We start from the raw sequence: 23035 nt of genomic DNA, 5'->3' as shown, positions 1-23035 counted from the left end.
CTGTCATTCTGAAGTTCTTTTGCTTCACATTTTGGCAAGGTGAAGATGTGGTAATTTCCACCACCTTCCACTGCATGAAATAGAAAATTTACTGTGGTTTAGAGCATCAAAACTGGAGAGCACTCTAGAACACTCAGTTTGAAACCATTGTTTTCTCTTCTTAGGAGTTCTAATCAAACCATGTAATGTGTAAACAAGAAAAAGAAGAAACATAAACTTTGTTGTAGATATATGAAATAGTGACTTCCAAATGATGATTTTGGCTGCTTTGGGAGTCTCTAGAAGATTTGTTTCTGGAGAACTCTTTGTGATCAGGTCATGGAATCCCTTTTTGTTTTGGAAGACATAGTGGTAGGTGGGATCGTGATGAAAAGGGGTGTGAGGGACTCTTATGATAAGGTGCCTGCTTGAGTTGACAGGCTGATCACGGTGGGCGGCAACGGCCCGTGCATGGTGGGCTCGTTAGAGGTGGCGTGTTCTCAATCATATAATGCGATAAAAGTTTCCGATTACTAGTCTCTTATCATTTTTTGAGTCAATTTTTCTATAACAAAGAAACAATTATTGAAGGGGAAGTGTCTCCGTCATGATGAATATAATAAAATGCACACAATATTAGAGAAATTTAATGAGGTCCACAGGCTCAATGGATGTGAAATTGGGGTTAGTGATCATTATATTTTGTATAATAATGTTGGATCTTGTTCAATCGCCATGAAATAAGCCTGTAGATCAAATGATGATGACGCGTTGGGGCTTTGGTAGTCGGTAAGTTTCATGATCTCACTACAATACCAACTCCGCCAAGTCAGTACCTTGGAAGAGAGAGGTTTTGATGTTCATGGGATTGTTCAATGTGAAGGGGGGAAGAATCCAAGGTCCTGCAGGTTGGGCATAATAAAAAAACATAACGACTAGTTAATATCTCGTAAGATTGAAAGGAGCCACCTTACCAAATATGTTGGACTTGACTTGGTATCAATTGTGATTTACTTCTAGAACAAAATAAAATGAGGTACATAATAGTGATGGTTAGATCAACCGATGAGATGCCCAGTGCAGAAGTGAGGCTAAATCACTAATCTTTTTCTCTAGAGGAAGACAGGTTTTTGGAAAATTTTCGGGGCAATACATCAACTCAAACTTCCAGAGATGGCTAGAGAAAGAAATACCTATCTATCGATATATTGCTCCACAAAAGAATTACCACAATATAGCTATTCGGCTATTCCCCATGACTTTTAATGAAGAATAAAAAAATCTTGAAGTGACATACAAAAGTAGATTCTAATTGTGAAAAGCTTACATTACTAACATCAATGAAAATTGTTACATTAAATCAAAGCTAATGTACTATATAGCTCATTCGTGTTTCAGAAAAAGAAGAGAAGTATAACTGATTTGCAATCCCACAACAAGGCTACTGTGCAAATCCAAACTAACAAAAGTAGAAACACCACCTCAAGATCTCAACATGACATGAGGTCCCTTCTTTGTGCAGTCAAAACAAAATTTAAATTCCCACAATTTCGTAAAGGAATCTTTTGTAATAATGTACACAAACCACTTACAAGGGGGGAAGAAAAATGTAAGGGGAGTTATGGGGCTATTGGATGAATCCCATATTCTAAAGAAAAAAAATTCACTCCCACTTGCTAAAGGAAAATGCCACCCCGCAACAGAAAAAATGCACTGACACGATAGACAGTGAGATTATGGAGACTTGGGCTCACCATTTTAACCATTTAAAAAAGTGGTCCAACTCATAGACCCTGCGGGAAATTGTTGATTTGTCCTTCCTCCAAAACATCTTTGTTGTTCATCTTGTAAGCTATCCTTATGCGCATGACGAGACTTTTCTGCAAAAAGAAACAAGTACATTTCTGTATTACACCACATCTACCAAAAAATGAGGGAAACAAAAATAGGATTCATTTAAACCTCAGCCCTAAAGACTGTACCAAAGATCTGAGTTCCACTTCCATGTCCAAGTGCTTTTGTTAGGTTTATGTGTATGGACATAGATGTGCACAAGTTTTGCAGCATATCAATGGAGACTTAAAAGTTGCTTAATCTTAAAGGTGTAAATGATTACAAGCCAAATGAGTGAAAGAAAAGTTTTCTCATCCATGAAGGGAAAGTTCAGATCTAAACACAACACACAGACAGAGATTCAGGTACCTTTCCATGTTGGCTATTGGTAACTTTCAAAGTTTGTGTGATGGACTCATTACCACTTGCCAGAAGAGTATTGCCGCTAGCTGGCTCTAAGTGCAGTTGTAGAAACTGTACCTCAGAACAAAATAGAGAAGTCAGAACTCAGAAGTGCACGTTGAAGTTAAGAACAAATAATTTATTGTCTGTGCACTTAAATTTCCAAGTACAAAATGAACCAGACTTTTAGTCACCAGTCACTCTAAATATACAAGATCACAGCAGTAACGAAATGTGGGAATCTGTATACGACCAAGGTCCTTCAAACATAATTTCTCATCACAGCAGTAACGAAATGTGGGAATCTTTTACGTAACGTTGAGAAAAGACATTTAACTTCTTAACTCGCACACTTAACTATACACGATAATGGAAGCCCACTGACAGACAAATAAAAAAAAGAATTAACAGTCAAACAAAGAAAGCAAGTAAACTTCGGAAGCCACATTACCTTTGGAACAGCCGCCTGAAAAATGAAATCTGTATAGACACTAGATGACAAATTAGTGAATGTAGCCTTAATTAATGTTGTTTGTGGATATCCAGGCAGCTTTGAGAAGTTAAAGCCTATCCTCAAATTGCTGCTCTCAAATGCTACTACAGATGGATAAGCAGGGCCATTGCTTTCTGGATCACATATTAGAGAGGGCTGTCACCAAATTAACCAAATAATATCTCAATGCCAACATCTCATTGTTGATGTAAGTTTTACCTTGTATTGGGGAGTTGGTGGCAAAGCTGTCCAGCAAATCAATCGTTCCAGCAAAAGAAGTGGGCTGTATGGAGTTTGAAGATGGAGATGATAGTACATCTAATGGTGAAACAGGTGCTTTGTTCTCTTGACCAGAATTTAACAGATCAGAGATAGCTGAGTTGCTTTGTGTAGGTGTACCAATAGACAAGAGGTCCATTAGAGCATTGGTTCCATTGTTTGGAGAATGATTAACACCTGTAAGAGTTTCTATATTAATATCTTTGGGCTGACTAGAGAAATACTGCAATCAATAACTTTTCCAACTCAGTAATATACTTAGTGAAACACCAAAACAATTGATATCCATATAATTACTTCCTGATATCACCAAACCAAAGAACAGATTGCAGTTCACACACTACATTCTACAATAAGTAGATTTCTCAGAAATGTCTCTTGTAGCATCTATAGGTCCAAATTTTACATCAATAACTAGCCTGAACTAGAACTCTGGCCATAAAGATTTTGGCAACATTACCATATCAACAGAAATTTTTCGACAAATCAACAGAAAAATAATTGTTTAATGTGCTGGTGAAACTAACCTGATTGTTTTGACAAATCAACATCAAGAAGATCATGAAGAAAATCACCACCAGAGGAGCTAGGGGCTGGTACATCATCTGAATTTAGATCAAGTAAATCCACAAGAGGAGCCGATGAAGGTTTAGCAACTCCATTTGGAATGTTGATAGAAGCATGAGCAGGAGTTGAAGTAGTATTTGGTATAGAACCACTCTGCTGTTCCTCCCACTGTAACAAATCCAACGTTGGCATCCTCTCAACCAGTGCAGATCTGCAAGCTCATACAATCAGCTTTGGGATTTAAAGTAGAACACATGCAAAGAGAGCACATGTAAATGAATGAGCACTATTGACAGTGCACCGCACACGCACACGCTTGTGTATGAGAACCTAATCAAAGAAAGTACAGGGAAAATATGCAACAATTGCAACTTATACCTAATATTCTGATGCTTCGAGATAATAGAATTCATTTCAATGGATCTTTGCTGCAATTCGAGCACAAGGCTTCCTTTGTATTGAACTACAATTTCTTTGATCCTCCTGCATAGGCCATTTTAACGAACAATCAGGCTGTGTAAATTAATATTAGACGATAATAAAACAAGCAAATTGAAATAAAAACATACTCTGAACAAACTGGGAAACGTGAAGATAGCTTCAAGAGAGCAATCAAAGCCATAGCTTTGGTGGTAAGATCAGAGGTATGGTGCTTAAGGGCAATTTCTATAATATCCACAGCATCAGATTCTGTTACCTGTTATTAATATTTATTTTTAGGAAATAAAATCAACTCGTCAGGAAAATTTGATGAAAACATAAAAAGATACAAACACATCGGACCAAAACACAGGTAATGTTACCAACATGAGATGGATCTTTAATCAATATGAGATGTTTCATCATCATCTAGGTATTAAAAGAACAATTTCGTAACCATTTGCCTCAGATATTGATTACTATTCCAACATATTGTACTAGATACTACAAACATAGATTATGAGCTTATAACTTCTATAAATGCACAGATGATCGTGACTTTTAAAATAAAGGAAACACGGAAGCAAAGAAAGCTAAGAATCAAGCACAACATAGTATACACAAATTATAATACTTGTGTACTAATGGCAGATAGAAAAAAGAAATTTTATGTGACTGAAAGATGAATACGCAAACTTCAGATGATGGAATGCATGAAAACGCAAACTCACTGTTATGGGATCCTCTACATCAAGCATGCCAATATTATTCACCAACATGTCACCATATTCTCCAATGCACCAGACTGCTACTCGGACCAAGCTTTCCTGGATGAAAATATACTAGAAAACATCAATGACATGAAACTGTGATACAGAAGATATTAGGAATTGTGAACTGGGCTCTAATCCTATTGAAGGAATTATTAATCACCTGATCTGCTGTTGTTTGGATTGCTCTGTATAAAGCTCTAACGGTATACCCATGAAGATCAGGGGAATTTGTTATAACAACAATAACCGCATGCCATACTTCATCTTTTACAAAATTTCCAGCCTACTAACCATAGCAGAAAGATGAGTATTTTGAAACAACGTGTATCACTAACAAGGTGTAAAAGTAGCTGAAACGACACATAATTACAGTAAGTAGAAATTTGAAGAAAGGAAACTAAGTTATGCAAAGTAATAAAAAAATTGTAACAAGTGGGCAATATCTAAGCTTCTAAAGCTATCATCCATGCAACTTAATTAAAGATTATAGCATTTCATCTAGATTTATACCTCAGAGAGAACCTTGAGCATCTGATCGATGTACCAAATCTTCTCAGGGGAAAACCTACGACACCACATGGTGCATGTTCATCAACTAGCAGTTGAAAAATAAAATATATATACCACATTATTCTACAATACTGAACATCAAATTAAATACATTGAACACATGTCACATAATTTAATAAATAAATAAATATAGTACAAATCACATAACCCTACAAGACTGAACACCAGCACTACCAAGTCATCCCAATATAACGTAAAACAAATGTCATCAGCAAACAAGTCAAAGAACCAAGAAACATCACGGGAATAAAGATTGCACTGAACTCATTAGGAAGATGCAGCAACTTCAGTATCCAAAAACTGCTAATATTATAATGGTAAAGAATCTGGGTTAAAAAAAAAAGACAACGTTCACAGTTCGAAAAGATCTCCATGCACCATAAAACTTTTCAATGCAGCAGCTAGCGCTAAATTTATAACTCATTACAGAACGTACAAGCAAGTGCACTCTGGGCTCCTTGCTGAATATAAAGAATCTAATTTGAATCCATAAACCCCATAACTTTTTGCGTTGAAAGACAAATATACAAACACGAAATGCAAAACTTACTTCTTGACAAGGGAACAAATTTTCGCTGTAAGATCTCCCTTGAAATCTTGATCACTTACTTCCAAGTAATCAATGAGCTCTTTAGTTAAAGGTTTCACGTTACTTTCATTCACAAGAACATAAACAAGTTCAAGGGCCCTTTTACGGATAGAAGCATCCAAATCCTGGAGGGAGAAAGTCAAGCTATAAGCTTTTTGAGTTATGAATAAGTATGTTTAGTTCATGCACTAATCATGAAGCACAATCAAGAACATGGCATACTTGATGGGTGAAAAAAGTTAAAAAAACAGAAAATTTCAGTTCATATCAAAGTTTAATCAGCAACAGTTTCACCCTTCTCAACTGAGTTAACACTAGCAATCATTATACCTTGACACATTCCAAGATAGTTGCCCGATGCCTCTGTACAGCTTGGGCATCAACTGTAATGGCTCTCATCAACATGTTTAATGCAACGTATCTGCAAGGGTGAGGCAATGGTATTGATTTAACAAATGTATCTTCAAGTGCAATAAGATATGAATCTGAACTCTGAAGGTTGTAAGATAAATTGGTTCTGTTTTTAACAAGACATGCACATTGCCAATCCATTCGTCAAACCAGTTTGTTGGAATAAATAAAATACACCATGTTTGACCTCATAAGCAACCAAGCAGTTTAGGTGCAACTTCATTGCAGAACAAAAAAAAAGTGTAGCGAATATTATTACTGTGAGCCAAACTCAATAAAAAAAAGGTAAAGCACTGCAAACAAACCTAATATTGTTGTCACGGTTTGATAAGAATCTTCCCAATATATTGATGGCGAGCACACGTAAGCCGCCATTATCTTCGATGCTCATTATAGTGGCTACGCATTCGTATAGAATTGCATTCCCGGCATTTTTGTTTGACTCAGTTTTGGTAGCGACCTGGGAAAGAAATAATAGTACGAATAAAAAAGAACTCGTCTATCTTGAGCCACGGCCTTGAAGAACCATGGACTACTTTCATAGTTTTACACAGCTCTCACAGTAGAAGAGGGTAAGATTACTGAGGTTGAAGTTGATAAACTTTAAATCAGTTGCTAATGAATTAAACTATGCAAATGAACTAAAGCTAAAGACAGCATCGCATAATGTCAATTACCTGGGCAAGTATGTCATTCATACATTCACTAGCATCCTCATTTCCTTGACCCAACACACGCAAAAGCTTCAGCAATCTAATATGGAGGAAAGGATCTGTAATCCCAGCAATGTCGTATTCTGGAGCATAGGGGCTGTTCACTAGATCCTTTAGCGTCTTGACCAAACCCTCTGTGCATTTCTGCGTTAACATAAGCACAAATTGTTTATAAACAGAGCAATCACTTCCTTAAAAGATTGCAAAGATATCATATATTTCTCCAGGAAGGGAGAAAACACTTAAAATATCAAACGTTACAACTACATATAAGCATTCATAGCAAATGGTTAAAATAGTCAAGATACCATTCTAAAGTATTCGAGGGCTTCTTCACTGGCTTTACAAAGATCTGTACAAAGTTGAACTCCTGTGATTAAAACGCCGTGATGCTTTTCTTTAAGTAAAGCAGCAGCAGGATTAATAAAGTTTTCCGCCAGTTCCGGGACTTTCTTTATAATCCTTATCGAGCACAACGCTGCCTGTATTGAACAGTGAGTGCAGTCAACGTACAATAATGGAAGCATATATTTCAGGAAAGCACAAGAGTCCAACAAATTCAAAAGAGCATAAATGTCAACCAAACAAACTTAGGGCTAGTTTGGTATTGATGCAACTTATAAAAATAAAAAAAACCGTTGCTGCTGTGCTGTGACTTGAATCAATTGTGAATTGAAACAGTTTCGTGTTTTCATGTTTGGTATTTATTTAACTTTAATAACTGCATCAAATATTATTTTTCAGTGTTTTGTATGGCAGCAGCTTCTAAAAGCAACCATGAGGCTGCTTCTAAGAGCTGCTGCCATTGACCTATAATTGTGTAGAAAAGCTGCTTCTATTTGATATACCAAACACGATAAAATTTAGAAGTTAATATAGAAGCCGATTTTTTTAAAAGCAAAGCTATACCAATCTAGGCCTTAAAAAACCATAAATGTCACCCCAGCAAACAATAACCATTAAAGCTCAACATATTTTCATTTGAAACAAAGAAAGGAAAACAATCAGAAAGAGGATGATAGCAGAAAGAAAAGTATTCGTGAATGGACCAATAAGAACTATTAAAATTTGTAGACAACTATGTAGTAGAACTTCAACAGATTGTCTGTACAATGTAAAGGATCGAAAAGATAAGTGCCAAAACCACTTCCAAAAGCGAGTAATCAACAAAATACATTTGTACCCAGTAGAGGCAAAATATAGTTGAAGGATAAGTAAAAATGCCACATGTCCATTCAGTAAACCTTACCTTTTTCCGGATATTTGGATCCCGAAATTGCAGCAATCTTTCTACTTCTGGTGCAAGATCACGAGCCATCTCTGCTGAACAAATATTTCCCAAAGCACAAAGAGCAAGTCCGACAATATACTGGTTTGAGTGATTTAGATCTCTGAACATGTATTAAGGTCGCTACAATGAAATTTGTGATTGCCTATCCTTGTTTTTGAGACATTAATTTATGATTGACAAGATTGCTTAATAAAATAGAGCAACCAAAACAGCGTGCAATGGGAAATAATAGAAAATAGAGCAAGGCTTATCTAAATTAAATTAATGTCATCTAGCAAATGGATACTGTTTCAATGAGTTCGTGACCAACATCAGAACTTCTTGTCTTTCATCGAGTAGCAGCATGAGGCCAAGATAACCTATTCTCTTCTCAGGAAAACCGGCAGATGCGATCAATTTAAGGCACTCCATTTGCCCAAAATGTGTTGGGTAACCCAGCATGTGGATGAACATGAGCTTAGCCAGGTTACGGTGTCTGTAGTCTTGATCATTTTCATTTATGGCAGCACGAATAGCAGCACACTCTTTCCTTACAACACCACGTTCCTCTGCTGCAGTTTTGCAAGCACGTATAGCCCGAATCATGTCCCTGCAATAAAACAGCAGTAAGCATATAACACAAAAGATGATATACAAGATCAAGTAAATAATAGTATGTCTTTCAACCTTAACCTATGATAGAAATCAACGTGATAAATGCAATTATATGGGTACATCATTTCTTAATGATATGCCTGGCACAAAATTCAAGGGTGCAACTTTACCTTACACCTAGCAACTGTTCTGCCATACCATAAACAATTACTTCTAAAGGATATGAAAACCTTAACTTAGCAAGATGCCCAATCACGCCTAGAATATAAAGGAGCAGTTTTAAACATTTACTTCCTGGACCTAGGCTGTCAACTCCCTTTATGTTCCTTTTCTTTCAAGATTACTAAAAGTTAGAATGGAAATAGCAACTTAAGGCTACTAGTCGGTATTTTGTACAAAGATGTGAGGGGGAGGCTGAAGCAAGCTTGAACCCTTCCAGATATTTGAAAAGCTTGCAACCTAAATTAAGGACACTGAATTGAACCCTCAGAGAACCCAGTACATTGCTTAACCAAGAAATACCGTTAGTCTCTAACAGTGTTAAAACTACATGTATTAACATTTTTCATATGTAAACGGTGGATCTGGAGATAAGTTTCTATCTAGACTAGGGAAGTAAAGGTGTTGGCAGTTGATGAGCACAATGTACTAGAGGTCTCCCAACACATTAACCCATCCGATAAGAATACAGATGCTAAGTCCAACCAGAATATGGCTCGCCTTCAGCTAGAACAGATTACTTCCATCTTAGTCATATCTATGTACCTAAATCGTTAATAGCGAAGAGCACGACAATATTAATCCAACCAATAACTTGCCACCTAATGCAACTCAAATTTCCCTTGAGAGATAGATAAATCAGAATTGCAACAAACTGGAGGACAATGCTCAGCTCTAACATTGATGCCGCCGACGCATAACACATCAAACGGCTTCCAATAAGATCAAGCACTCTCCTATCATACAACCAACGGATCATACTAACAACGCAAGTACCTACTTAGTCGAAAGCATATCACAAGCAACTCCAACTACAAAAATCGACGTAATCAAAACCACAGACACATTCATTTCAGCTACAATGCACCTAAACTACACAATTCCATAGATTAAAAACGACGAATCTTCCTCAACCTGTGAGAAACTCACAGAAAGCTAACATAAATTTCACACAATTGAGCACGTAACTCGAAATCGAAACACTGATCCTATCGGATAAGAAGCTTCGAGGTTACCTCAGGCGCGTTCCGGAGGAGAAGGGGTTCATGATTGGGTCCGCGGCGAAGCTCCGGCAGAGCTCAACGTGATCCGAAGACGGAAAATCAAAGCCCGGCGACGAACAATCACCTCCGAATCCGGCGGCGAAAGTGGGACAAGTCCGAATGCGAAATCGGAGATCCGAATACTTAAAAAATCTCAGAGATCTGAGAAGGAAGAGAGAGAGAGAGAGAGAGAAAGAGAGAGAGATTGTGGATCTGAGAGAGCGAAAGTGTTATATCGTCCCAGTTTGTATTCGCAGGGGTCTTTTCCTCCCACGATGAATATGGAAATGAAATTTTGTTTTTGTTTTTAACTCCGAAAAAAAAAACTCAATTTCGTCACCCGCGGGTGAGACTCTAATAGCTCACCCTCCTTATAGCGCGAAGTCTCAGTGCCGGGGTAAAACTGTCAATTTACTTTAAATAGTTACAAGATTAACATAAAAAGCAGCGCACTCGTTTCACTCTCTGCAGAGCGATCATGGCGTCGGCTGCTATCTTGGTCTTCTTCTTCGTCTTAAACCTAGCTTGGCTTCAAGGTGATAACTGTAATTTTCGCTTTTTGTAGAGGAATTTGTGATTGCGTTTTGATCGTTTTCGATTTTGATTTGATTTGAATCATTTGATTGTCAGTGTTCGCCGGAGTGGTGATGGGGGAGGGCTACACAGTCACGACGGTGATCGACGGCCACAAACTCGGTATCAACCCTTACTCGGTGCTGGCTCGGCCTGGTTCGTCCGATGTTCTCGTCCTTGATTCATCCGGTAGTGCCTTCTACACCGTATCAGTCCCCTTATCCAAATCCCAAGGTAAGTTACTGGTTTAACACTAATAATCCAACTCGAAATCTCTTTTAACTACGGTGAATAGATACTCAGTGAAGTTAAGTTTACAGAGAGCGTGGTTAAGCAGCTCGCCGGCGGCGGCGGGGAGGGCTATTCCGACGGCGAGTCGGTGTCGGCGCGGTTCAGGAAGCCGAGGGGGTTTGCCGTGGACCGGAAAGGGACTTTGTTTGTTGCTGATAGGAGTAATAATGTGATAAGGAAAATAAGCGCCTCAGGTTTTGAGTCTTGTTGTTCTTGCTTTGAATCTTGTTCTGAAAATCTAGAAAGCGTGGCATAATTGTAATTAAGGCTTTTGTGTTTTTGCTGCATATGTGATTTTGTGTTGTGTAGGTGTGAGTACCGTTGCTGGAGGTCACTCACTGAAGCTTGGGCACGAGGACGGTCCTGCGCAAAACGCAACGTTTAGTTCGGATTTCGACTTGGCTTTTGATTCGGATAGGTGTGCGCTTTTGGTCTCTGATCGTGGGAATCAGTTGGTGCGGTTGATTGGTCTTAAACCGGAGGACTGTGCCAGGAGTTCTCCGCAATCCGGTGAGCTTTGGTTTTGATTGCATTGGTGCATTTCTGTGTTTTTCGTGGTGGCTTTTGGTTTTGAATGTGTGATTTTGTTTATTTCGCAGGGCTTGGATCAGTTTCGATGTGGATTATGGGTCTGGGATTGTCGTGTTTTGTGGGGATTCTGGTTGGACTTGTAGTTCGGCCTTATATCATACCTTATGTAAGTTTTGAATGCATTGCTTCTATCATATTTGTGGTGATTTGGATGTCAAGATTGTGACTTTAACCAAATGTGTCTAACTAGTCCTGGTAGACAGGAGGGCAACAACCGGCTCGGATTCAACGTGACATGGAAGCGATGCCAAATCAATCTGGGGAAGCAAGCACGGACAATTTGCTTCGCCATCAAAAGCGCAACTGCTAGCTACTCCACCCCTGTTTTGTCTCTGCTGAGGCGGCTCTTTTGGTTGTCCATCTCACAAATTTCTCTTATGTTTAGTATTAGCAGTGAGGAGTCACGAGTTTCGAGGAAGGATGTGTGTCTTTGCTCGATCTCGATGTCAATAACAGTAGTAGTTCTGTGATAACTGAGTCGTCCAAGTATGTGGATCAGTTGAAAGACTTGATGCTTGTAGATGGAAGCATGAATTTTTCTGCCTCAGATAGCCGGGTGCCGAAGCACAATGATGATGCAGGAAGGAGTGATGTATTGTCTGGTTGCCATGGAGGAATAGAAGGCATGATAGACATTAATATTATGGGATTTGTGGATGGGGCTTCGGGAGGCAGTTCAGGTTTAGTTAAGAGGAGATGAATTGTGAACTGCTGTAGAACTCATCGTTGTATATATGTTTATCTGGGAGTTGTGAGCGTGATTTTTCATCAGGTTTTCCCCTAAACTGGCGAATATGAATGTGCTAGTACTAAATCATGTGATAAACTGTTAAGTATCTGTCCAGCTATTTAAAAGTATGCTGATTTGCTACTACGTGATGAATTATGTAAGCACAAACAAGGTTACCAAAAAGTATGGATCAAAGAATACATTCAGTTGAAAGGAGACCAGCATTCTTAAATTATGATAGCAGTTATATAAGAGCCAAATATGCTTCCACAAGGACCATGCGTCATTGCGACAAAGCTGTTCCCTGAAAGGCTGAAACCCTTCACTTACATCCTGAATACCACCCACCTATATACCTAAATGTCGAAGGAATTCATATAAAGGATTGAATCAGGTCAAAACTATGCATCTCCCGGACTGTATATCATCAATAATCAATGGGATAACCCATTGAATCGAATCGGTAGCCAACACTCCGATGACCAAGCATGGGATCTCCATAATCAATAGGCTTTATAACCACAGCCTCACCCTTCCTGCCCTGCTCCTGGACCGCCCCAAACACAATCTCAGTGGTCTGATCACAGCTCTGCTCATAGAAAGTTTGTGGAGTCGATGACTGGTGACGATGATAATGCTGCTGCTGTTTTGGCTGCTGTTGATGATCACCCCACCCATTGTAGAAAACTCGGCTTTGCCGCAACTGTTGCATTGTTTCAGCATCCTTGGCCATAAACGCATAGGTTTTGCGTGGGGTAGGGGTTCGGGTCTCAATTGTAGGTGCCTCATCCTCATCTGCTATCACATAACTATCTTGCACAGGCCAAGTATTTGAATGCTTCTGTTGCTGTTGCAGATGGCTTTGGTGCTGATAGTTTGAATGCTTTTTCCCAAGAATTTCCAGGACAGATGCCCAGGCATTGAGTAAAAGCTTTCCAAGTGATCCAAGGAAGCCTTCTTCTTGCTTCTCCTGCTCATCTTCAGTTGGAATCAGAGGTGGCATGACTGATTTCAGAGGCTTTTGGTATGGACTTGATAGCATTCTTGGCTTGGTTAAGATTTCATCCTTCAGAAGAAAACTAAAAGGTTAATTTCATGCTCTCATATTTGATGATTCTCAATAAACAAGCCTAGCATGAAACTACAGAAAGGTATCTCTAACTAATTTCATACTCAAGTAGCTATTTACACAAAGATAAGGGAATTATCAGGTGATTGCACAACCAGTCCTATGACTATCTTAGATTGCTGTTCGCAGAATAAGTAAGACTCAAAGTCAAGCATGGGATCTACTTTCCTATTACTAAGCAATCTGAGGCCAAAGCAAGTTACAATGGTAGCTACGAGAATGCTAAGCGCACACAGACGTACAGGGAAAGTATCTATCCCAAAGGTGTAGAAAGCAACAAATTATGAATAAGAAAAAAAGGCAAGATTGAAAGCTTACATTTTGGGAAGAGACGATTATACCCACTCTCCTTTGCAGTAATGCTAACATGTAACCAAAAAAGCCTGCCCCCAGAAGCACTGCAATGCCTGCAATGATGAGTTTCAGTACCTGCCTGTATACATTTCAATATTCAACAAAAGAAACAAAATTGGGTAAAAAGAGGTTACCAAGGGGGAAACCACTTCCATATTGGTAAGCACAATCATCAAAATGGAGTTGGATCTCCCTGATAGCTTGATTTCCTCTGTCTATAACGAGTAAGGAACAGCTGCTTCCAATGTAAATGACATCAAAGTCATTTGAAAATTTTGCATCTTCACTTGGTCCATCCACATGGCTTCCCCCACGGACTGTCCTTCCTCCTGCAATTGTTGTAACCCCTACAAGTACAAATCCCAAAGGAAACAAAATTAAATATCTAGCTGAGGTTGATAAGAAGCTACAATATGCTTCACAAGAAAATAAGCATATAAATATGCATTACAGTATGCAAATCACCTATTGCACATTCTATATTACTAGACCACAAGTATGTGAGGAATTAGAGAAGAGAAGAAAACAAATCGACTTTGTGGTGAAATGCTGAAATAAAAAGCACTTGTTTATGTAAAAATAAACATGGCAATTACCAGCATCACTAATCTTCCTGATTGCCATATTAACTGTGTCTGCAATATAAATATTTCCCCTGTCATCAACTGTTAGCCCCTTGGGGTGGTGCATTCTTGCCTCTCTGGGCTTTCCATCTATATGTCCAACATTACCTTCAGGGGACCCTGCAACCAGCTTTGGTCTGCTATCTGCAAATGTTGCCGCGGCAGAGAACAAAAAGATTAGAAAGTTGATTCCTAAAGATCGGCTTGTTGTGAATATAATTAGAGAGTTGATTCATAAAGACCTTGATGCAGCTACAGCATACGTATTTAACTTTAACTAAAGCATGTATCAACTGGAAGATAAAAGAAATTAACATAATTTAGCATGCTTCCAATACATATCACGGCCCTTCCAGTTTAGGACAGTTTATAAATTGAAAACCATATAATAGCTGGATAGTGGATGCTATAGATTCACTTGCTACTTATATACTTGCAAAAGCAACAACTCTCTTTCCTTATAGCGTTCTTTCCGGCTCCTAATATTGAATAAATCAAGAAGTAACAAATGAAAATCTTCATTCAAACTAAATGCCGAGCTTGCCAATCAAGATAGGATAGATGCTTTCAGAAAGATTAAAGAAAACACCATGTTGTACTGGGTTGGCCGAACAGCATATTATTTCCAAAAGTGGAGGATTGCATCTCCAAGAAAAGCAAACTGATAGCCCATGTGTTATACATCCTCTGCTATCTTTTGTAATCGAAAAAAAAAAATCCTCTGCTATCTTTTATATCACATAAGTGCATAGCTTTATAACATGAGATTAGTTTTTACAGTTGCATACTGTGCTACCTTTCCATAGTTGGAAAGAAGAACCTGAATAAATTGTAAAATCATATCAAACCCCTCCAACTTCTTAACCTCAAGCGCTTATCGTCTGAATCATACTAAACATACATGTCATTACTATAATATGCAAACTGATTAATACCAAAACTATATTATCTCCAAGCAACAGAACACCCACTTACATATAGATAGAGCCGACGACATCCTATATATATTACTATTAGCAGAGTCCAAAATCAAAACCTCCCCATTCGGCAAAACCTCAACAGTGTGAGGCTCAATACCAAGCTTGCTCCCATCAAACACCGTCTCCACACTAAACCCACTCTCAAACTTCACCATCGGACGGCCAGAAACCGCTGCACACAAACAACCCAAAATCTCTTCAGATCACAGTAACCACATAAAACCCTTCTTCATGATAAACAAAAACCAAACAATGCACAGCATCTATCACCAGAGAGATCCATACCAGTCTTGGTTGTTGCTTTGAGTGACCGCACCCATTTCATAAACACAGACGCCAAATTCGAGAAGTACCCACTTACAATCTCTGCAAACCCATGACAGAAAACCACAGCTCAAGATTAGATCATTACAACAAAACCAAATATAGATCATAAAAGAAGAGTGACTTACTGGAGGTGGGGATAGTCGGAGCCGACGAGGCACCTCCGACGAGAACCAAGAGAAGAAGAAGACCCAGAACCAACACTCTACGACCCATTTGAAGAATAAGAGGATGAAATTCAAGGTGGCAGCATTATAGAAAGCCCTAATGGGTGTGGAGAAGATGCTTCTTGGTCACTCTGAGAGAGTGAGCTAGCTTTTTGAGAGTGTGGGAAAAGAATGAAAGAGACAAAAAAGGCGAAAAAGGTGGTTAAACAGAGGAGGGAGGGAGGTCACTGAAGCGAGTGAGGTGAGTGAGTGAGTGAGTGACTCAGTGGGGACTGGGTTTACAGTAAAGGGCGGCAGGGAGGATTATGCGCTGAGGTTAGCTTAATTAAAGTGTGTCATCAACCAAATTATACGCTGGTTTTCCTTTTCTTTATTACAACCAAAATTAAACCAAACCATATGCCCACACTTATTCTCTCTTACTACCTAAATTCTCGCCATGTAATTAATTTTAAATTTTATTTTATTTTTATTTCTTTCATTATTTAGGTCTTTTAAAATTAAAATAAAGATTCAACAGCTACTTAATGCTCTCTCCTAAGTCTTAAATTTATGGAAATTGAGAATGTTGATATGAAACGTGCATGATTGAACCTCCATTTGCGTTAAATAACACACCAAGAATCGTTTTGAGTTCATAAATAGATCAATGTTTTAACTAAAAATACTTGCCCCTTTTTTCCTTATTCAATAAATTCTGTCATCTTGATCTTTCCATGTATATAGTCCACATCAATTTCAGTAGGGTTTGCATCAACAACTTAACCCTACTAGACTCATTCTGACGGGCTGGTATCACCTACTCTTCTCAAAGCAAAGCCACATTAACCATCGGTTTAAGGCTCATCAAGGCTGCTTTCATTCTTCTTTCCCCACTCATTAACCTTTGGTTACAACTTACAACAAAGGGCCATACCGCTCATATAGTCATACATTCAAGCCTTGGTAAAAATCACGTTCATAAGCATATATTTAAAGGCCGAAACAGAAATTGTCGTGGCCTGAGCTGAGCTGTGGTAATAGCCCAGTGTTCAATCCCGACACTCCGACAGTACAAACGGCAACAATCATCATGAGGCCCATAGCAACTTTCCATCCCAACCAATCCAGCAAACGACACTATAAATTTTAAACAACACCACCCTGGGGGAATGAATGGCTTACGTGAAGGAGAGAACATGTCAAAGAACCAAAAGGAGAAAGCTTATTGGACACAGCTCGGTACCACTCTACATTTTCCCAATCAATAAAACAAGACCCCGAAAAGCCGCTGGAATTTAAAGCACTTGTGGTCACCACTATTAGTTGTCACTGTGAATGGACTAAACTGTTGTGGGAATATATTTATATCATTAACGATGCAACTCACAATTACCTACTTGTGAGTCTGAGACCAGAACATTGTATCTATACAGGTTAAATGGTACCTCCAAGAGTGCGATTTGGACATTTGAAAATCTGGTTACAATTACCAGGAGGAACCGGTAAATACATATTGATGTCACCATGTACAAATCAACAATGGTCAAGTGCTCCATGCTCCCGCCAATACCTGAAAATTTGCTTTCTCGCCGAGAGTACCATTCAGAGGCTGTAATGAAACCAAACACACGGCAGGAATCCCCCCCACAACTTCATTTTGGATATCACAAAACAGAATCAAAGGCGCTCTCAAAAGAAACCTGGAGATGGGGTAGATGTCTAGGCTTCGGGTTTGAAGCCGTAGCAAGGCCCTGAAGTAATTTCAGAACATCTACTGCGTCATCGAGATAGTACTTGGCCTTGCTTGGCTTTCTTCCAACTGTGCAAGCAAATATTTCTGGACGTGAAGGCAATAAAGGACTGGCAACTGTGCTTAATATGCTTTCAAACATGTCTTCATCAGATCTGTCATCTCCAATGCACATCACAAAATCTGGTGGCTCACCATCATTGACCATTTTCAGAAGAACCTTCTCAGCAACCAATCCCTTGCTTACTCCCTGCATGTAGCAAAGTGATGAGTGAAAAACTGAAACTTCACAATTCATATCATGTTGCGTGAGTCTGTGTGTGACTGTGTGGATGCAAAGAGAGAAGTAACGGATTCAGTCTTACCTGCGGCTTAACCTCCACGATATGCTGGCCTCTCTTGACTAGAGCTGGTTCATTAGCAAGCACATTCTCCAGATGATCCAACAACTCCTTGGCCTGACATGATCCAAAGTCAGGGTCTGCGTCTTGATGATGCCATACTATGGCACTCTCTTTACTTTCTATGTTGGAGCCATCTGTTGCCTCAGTATACAATCTCATCACAGGCTCCACGATCTCTTTCCAATCAAGGTCAGCTGAGACTAGACTGGTTTCCCACTCAGAAGTACTATTCCACCTAAACCAAGATCAGAGTAAAATGCTGAAGTTTAGTATCAAAAGTGTGCGCAAGAAAAATAGACAAAACATCATATACCTGACATATAACTGACATACCTTAAGAAGTAGCCATGCTCGGCAGCAATCCCCAACTGTTCACACGAGGCAAACCAATCGCCCAGAGAAGTCCGACTCCTCCCACTAACAATAAAAACAGTGTTTTTTGGATCTTTGCACAGGGAATTCATCATAGAAAGGACTTCTGGGCTTGGGGACTTGATAATTGAAGTTTGGGGAATGACAGTTCCATCATAATCCAAGAATATTGCCCTCCTACTTGTTCTTTTATAAGCCGAGACAATATGGTCTACAGACAGCTTCCTGAAATGTGGAGAAAGGGAAACCACTCTGAACCTCAAGCCCAAACCAATTCCCCAGCACCTTTTACTGTAATGCTCTTGACATGCTCTATCCAAATCCTGTGAAAAGCTTCGTGCCCAGTATGCCACATCATGAGAACTGACATAACGATAGTGCTTCTCATGGCGTAATTGCTTCTCGGAGTTAGACATGGTGATAGCCAAGTTCAATGCATCAGCCACAGCATCGATATCCCAAGGGTTAACCCTGATTGCTCCACTTAAAGAAGGTGAGCAACCAATAAATTCAGACACAACGAGCATACTCGTCCGAGGAGAATCTTCTGTTACGCCTAAAGTTTCATTCATATGTGGAGTTCCCTGCCTGCAAACGATATACTTGTAAGGAACTAAGTTCATTCCATCCCTTACGGCATTCACTATACAACATTCAGCCACAGCATAATAGGCTGATTTCTCATGATGAGAAACAGGACGATCAATCAGAATCACTGGCTCATAATTAGCAGAACCATAAACCTCATTGATCCTTTTGGCAGTTAAGTACGTCTCATTCTTAGCTTCCTGGACATCTTTCCCAAATCCCCTCGCAGGATTCACAATTTGGACCAGGACTATATTGCCCTGCAACTCAGGATTCTGCTGAAGGAGTTGTTCAACAGCTAGAAGTTTTAGACTGATGCCTTTAAATATGTCCATGTCATCGATGCCAAGGATCACTTTTTTTCCCCTGAACTGTTCTTGAATCTCTTGGATTTTGGTGGTCGTGGAGGAAAGATTCAATGCAGATTCAAGCCGGCCCATATGAACTCCTACAGGCAGAATTTTAATGTAAACTGTGCGGCCATAATAATCAAGCCCAATGTGCCCTCGCTTTGATTCATAGTCCAGGCCAAGCATTCTACTGCAGCAGGAGAGGAAGTGACGTGCATAATCAAATGTATGAAAACCAATAAGGTCGCAATTCAGCAAACCCCTCAATATTTCATCTCTAACTGTCAAAGTACGATAAATTTCTGATGATGGGAATGGGCTGTGAAGAAAAAACCCAAGCTTTACACGGTAGTATCGCTTCCTCAAAAATGTTGGGAGAACCATCAAATGATAATCGTGAACCCAAACACAATCATCCTCAGGGTTAATGACTTCCATCACCTTGTCTGCATATATTTTGTTTGCCGATACATAGGCCTGCCACAATGAGCGGTCAAAGCGGTCACCATGGTCGGGGCACATGGGCAACATATAATGAAAAAGCGGCCATAGTTGTCGTTTACAGAAACCCAAATAATACTTCTTCTGGAGATCACTGGGCAGAAATGTTGGCACACAATTAAATTCCTCCAGCAGTTTCTGTGCAACCTCATCTTGTTCACTAGCATCTATTTCAGCCTTGAGAGACCCCACATAAACAACCTCAGTTTCAGATGAAAATCCGTCCTTCAACTGTAACAAAATTGAATCCTGATCCAAACGGAAGCACCATTTGTTTGTTTCTGGATCCCTTTTAGCATTTAACGGTAACATATTCGCCACTATAATTTTCCGCTCGCGGCAAACAGATGAAGAGGCATCTGAATCCCCATCATCATTGCTGTTACTGTCCACATCAGAGATAATACCAGGAAAAGTCATCACCCGTGGAAGGGTCCTTGGACTTGGAGTACAAGGAATATCCAATATCCCAGATGCCAATTCTAAAAGGTTTGTGCAAGATCTTGAAGCCATGATTGTAAAAGGAACCTTTTACTTGAACTATACAGAGCAACACACTAAGAGTGGAGTCAGAGATGTCCACAGACCTATACGGAACCAAAAAAAAAATATAATGAGCTACATAAAACCGGCTGAGTAATACAGCATTAAGATATAAAGTACTTCAAATATTCTCGGTTCAAGGTCACAGCTTTTTTGGAAAAAAAAAACACCAGATGAAGCATCATTTGACCTATTTCACATAACTAGAATCACATTTGCTAAGAACACACTGAATGTAGAAGCGGCTCACATAAAACTGATAGAAGTACGATCACAAGCACATATAAAGCAAACATGCATCCAAAGCATATATGCACAACTACCTCCTGATCTAAACACACTGAAAATAAAATTTGGAACAGCTGGCACAATAAGATCCAAATAATGTCAACATACAACTTCACTAACACAGCTTATCTTTCTGGATAAAGTAGGTAGGGCTATACATGCATCCAAACAACTATAATAACAGTTATCCAGAAAAAAAACCTTGCATTCATAATTACATTGGCCACAGTCCTATTCCACGGTGATTCACCGCATCTATTTGAATCTAAAGCAAAAAATAAAAAATAAAAAAAAATAAAAACTCCTTTTTCTGGTACGACATCATAGCAGATTCAGCGTTTTCAATCAAGTACCAACCAAGTGACCAACCATATTTTCAAGATTATGACACAGATAAATCGCCTCTATAAGTTTATAATCAACCACACGAAATCGCTAAAGCTGTAAATAAACTTTGCAGACAGCAATTTCTACTAACCTTACAAGAACACTTCATTTATTTTTAAATAAAATGAAAAAAAAAACACACACACACACATATATTCATCACAAAGCTGAAGAAACTTTGTTATGCAGTGTTTTTTTTTTTTTGCTGAAGCTACAAGTAATCGAAGATGGTGAGCAGTAGTACCTGAAATCAAAATCTACTGTTAAAAAATCAAATAGCCTCGTACAAAGCTTCGATCAACAACTCCCTGACCAAAAAAAAAACAATACTGTTAAAATTACAAAGAATCAAAAATAATCAAAAGCTCCGTCAACCAAAACACGGCCAAGAGATGAAATTCCGGCCAAGCGGTTTCACCGTCCGTTTGTTCGTCCGAGAAAGTTTAATTAGAAGCAGTAAAAGTAACACAAAAGCACTCTGTAAGCAACGAAAACAAGGCTAAACAATCACATGATAGTCCGGCGAACAAGACTCGAGGTCTGAATTCAAAGAAGTTGAGGTCAAGAAATTGGTGTTTACTACGGTGCGCTATGAGAAAAACTTCGATTATCAGAAGTAGATCAGAGAAAGAAGACGAGCGACGTTACCTTCGCGGCGGGGGTCCGGCGATCGGAGACGGCGGCGGTTCGGAAATAGAGAGAGAAGAAGAAGAAGAAGAAGAAGAGAGAGAGAGAGAGAGAGAGAGGCTGCGCTGGATATTACGAAGTCTTTGAATTAAAAATGAGAAGGAAGATCGGAATGTTAAAAATATAGAGAGAGAGAGTGAGGGATGGGGTCCATGTGAGCACAATTTTTACCGTGCGGTTTAACTAGTGGGGGTTGGGCTATTTGGATAAGACTTTAGGAAATGCCAACTCATACGCGGCAATGACCACTGTGCCCCTTACGTGCTTCCTAGGTCTTTCCTATTTTGTTCTTTAATTTCTTCTTTAGCTAAATCACTATTTGCAAAAGAAAATGCCACGTATCATGTGGTGGTTCGAGTACAGTGTATCACCCGTGCAAGGTCGTTTTAATTACAAATGTAATATTTGCCAAACTTAGATAAATTAAGCAATTGTCGTACATGACATGACATTGTTCGCCTTGAACTCATTACTTCGTCTCAAGTACAACTATGTGATAGACTGATAGTCTCGGCCTTTATTATTTCGTGTATATTGATTTTTTGCAACAATCTAGTCCACATAGATCAGATATTGTATGTTTAGGGTCATATGTCAAACTCACACCTCACAACTCCACATGTATTCGTTCTTACGGTCTTCTTCCTAAGACATATCTCATTTGAAAAGCTGATTACTGCACGTATAAACACAATTTTCACTATCTCGCGGATAAAGTGTGATTTAATGACTTACTTGCCTGTTATGTTTCTAACAAAGCGTCTCATCCTCAATTGTTGATATATTTATATATATGTACATAAAAAATTCAAGTGCTTTCTAAATGACTTTGAGTAAGTTTACATTGTATACATCTAGGTTAGTTCAAAATAAAAGTTCATTGGATAGATACATTTATATTATTTTGTCCTCAGTAATGACAAATTCGGGGTACCTTAATTTAAGCTATGCTACATTTTCTATGAGCATTAGCCGCGTAGGTTCGGCAATTTTCTATTAAATCACTTTGGGTCCATATATATTTCGATAACGATGTAATATTGTATGCTACAAATGTATTGTTAATCATAGTCTAAAGGTTAGAAGTATGTAAAAAATGAATAGGTAGTGTAGCATGGTTAAGCTATAAGCCCCGTTATTAGAAAACATTATCCTCCAATAGTTGTAGTTAGGTCAAATGTCTGTAAGGCTAAACCTTAGCTCAACCAATCACGTATAGTTATCCGCATCATGTAATAAAGTTTA

The 23035-nt window shown here is 38.9% G+C and overlaps 4 protein-coding genes across 6 annotated transcripts; 1 reads left to right on the top strand and 3 right to left on the bottom strand.

Moving 5' to 3' along the window:
• Positions 1-681: 681 nt before the first annotated feature.
• LOC126790567 (AP-1 complex subunit gamma-2-like) lies at positions 682-10438 on the bottom strand. Of its 2 annotated transcripts, XM_050516861.1 has the most exons (19): positions 10150-10438; positions 8607-8909; positions 8279-8420; positions 7338-7511; positions 6994-7173; positions 6622-6776; positions 6236-6326; positions 5867-6030; positions 5257-5311; positions 4907-5029; positions 4705-4800; positions 4123-4250; positions 3932-4036; positions 3514-3764; positions 2927-3163; positions 2666-2841; positions 2182-2286; positions 1734-1859; positions 682-881 (listed from the first exon to the last, which is right to left on the bottom strand). In XM_050516861.1, exons 1-18 carry the CDS (start codon positions 10179-10181, stop codon positions 1764-1766), a joined length of 2613 nt encoding a protein of 870 aa, XP_050372818.1. In that variant the 5' UTR covers positions 10182-10438; the 3' UTR covers positions 682-881; positions 1734-1763. The 2 variants fall into 2 exon arrangements, with proteins under 2 accessions (XP_050372818.1, XP_050372817.1); XM_050516860.1 differs by lacking the exon at positions 682-881 and having other exon boundaries at positions 1342-1859.
• A 178-nt stretch (positions 10439-10616) lies between these two features.
• LOC126792633 (uncharacterized) lies at positions 10617-12392 on the top strand. Of its 2 annotated transcripts, none has more exons than XM_050519067.1 (6): positions 10617-10712; positions 10807-10983; positions 11070-11234; positions 11350-11550; positions 11640-11737; positions 11835-12392. In XM_050519067.1, exons 1-6 carry the CDS (start codon positions 10655-10657, stop codon positions 12099-12101), a joined length of 966 nt encoding a protein of 321 aa, XP_050375024.1. In that variant the 5' UTR covers positions 10617-10654; the 3' UTR covers positions 12102-12392. The 2 variants fall into 2 exon arrangements, with proteins under 2 accessions (XP_050375024.1, XP_050375025.1); XM_050519068.1 differs by having other exon boundaries at positions 11831-12058.
• Positions 12393-12753: 361 nt separating this feature from the next.
• Positions 12754-16171, bottom strand: LOC126792632 (uncharacterized). The gene is made up of 7 exons (XM_050519066.1): positions 15900-16171; positions 15733-15813; positions 15443-15619; positions 14441-14611; positions 13979-14191; positions 13809-13897; positions 12754-13427 (listed from the first exon to the last, which is right to left on the bottom strand). Exons 1-7 carry the CDS (start codon positions 15985-15987, stop codon positions 12789-12791), a joined length of 1458 nt encoding a protein of 485 aa, XP_050375023.1. The 5' UTR covers positions 15988-16171; the 3' UTR covers positions 12754-12788.
• A 1097-nt stretch (positions 16172-17268) lies between these two features.
• On the bottom strand, positions 17269-21870 carry LOC126792631 (probable alpha,alpha-trehalose-phosphate synthase [UDP-forming] 10). Its single transcript, XM_050519065.1, has 5 exons — positions 21752-21870; positions 21348-21411; positions 18408-20472; positions 18036-18309; positions 17269-17920 (listed from the first exon to the last, which is right to left on the bottom strand). Exons 3-5 carry the CDS (start codon positions 20396-20398, stop codon positions 17585-17587), a joined length of 2601 nt encoding a protein of 866 aa, XP_050375022.1. The 5' UTR covers positions 20399-20472; positions 21348-21411; positions 21752-21870; the 3' UTR covers positions 17269-17584.
• Between the last annotated feature and the right edge of the window lie 1165 nt (positions 21871-23035).

This window comes from Argentina anserina, chromosome 4 (genome assembly GCF_933775445.1).
Source record: "Argentina anserina chromosome 4, drPotAnse1.1, whole genome shotgun sequence".
Classification (NCBI taxonomy): domain Eukaryota; kingdom Viridiplantae; phylum Streptophyta; class Magnoliopsida; order Rosales; family Rosaceae; genus Argentina; species Argentina anserina.
Note: the sequence above shows the minus strand (reverse complement) of the source record. Positions and strands in the feature narration are given on the sequence as shown.

Excerpts from the sequence above, each read along its gene's own strand:
- LOC126790567 (XM_050516861.1), bottom strand. The coding sequence starts at position 10,181 with ATGAACCCCTTCTCCTCCGGAACGCGCCTGAG. Across the intron at positions 3,164-3,513 it reads TGATTTGTCAAAACAATCAG|GTGTTAATCATTCTCCAAAC; the intron begins GTTAGTTTCACC and ends AAACTCTTACAG. Across the intron at positions 2,842-2,926 it reads CACCAACTCCCCAATACAAG|AAAGCAATGGCCCTGCTTAT; the intron begins GTAAAACTTACA and ends TATGTGATCCAG.
- LOC126792633 (XM_050519067.1), top strand. The coding sequence starts at position 10,655 with ATGGCGTCGGCTGCTATCTTGGTCTTCTTCTTCGTCTTAAACCTAGCT. Across the intron at positions 11,551-11,639 it reads CAGGAGTTCTCCGCAATCCG|GGCTTGGATCAGTTTCGATG; the intron begins GTGAGCTTTGGT and ends TTTATTTCGCAG. Across the intron at positions 11,738-11,834 it reads GGCCTTATATCATACCTTAT|GAGGGCAACAACCGGCTCGG; the intron begins GTAAGTTTTGAA and ends CCTGGTAGACAG.
- LOC126792632 (XM_050519066.1), bottom strand. The coding sequence starts at position 15,987 with ATGGGTCGTAGAGTGTTGGTTCTGGGTCTTCTTCTTCTCTTGGTTCTC. Across the intron at positions 15,620-15,732 it reads CAAAGCAACAACCAAGACTG|CGGTTTCTGGCCGTCCGATG; the intron begins GTATGGATCTCT and ends GTTTGTGTGCAG. Across the intron at positions 14,612-15,442 it reads GTCGTCGGCTCTATCTATAT|ATAGCAGACCAAAGCTGGTT; the intron begins GTAAGTGGGTGT and ends CAACATTTGCAG.
- LOC126792631 (XM_050519065.1), bottom strand. The coding sequence starts at position 20,398 with ATGGCTTCAAGATCTTGCACAAACCTTTTAGAATTGGCATCTGGGATA. Across the intron at positions 18,310-18,407 it reads GAGCATGGCTACTTCTTAAG|GTGGAATAGTACTTCTGAGT; the intron begins GTATGTCAGTTA and ends ATCTTGGTTTAG. Across the intron at positions 17,921-18,035 it reads TCGTGGAGGTTAAGCCGCAG|GGAGTAAGCAAGGGATTGGT; the intron begins GTAAGACTGAAT and ends TGCTACATGCAG.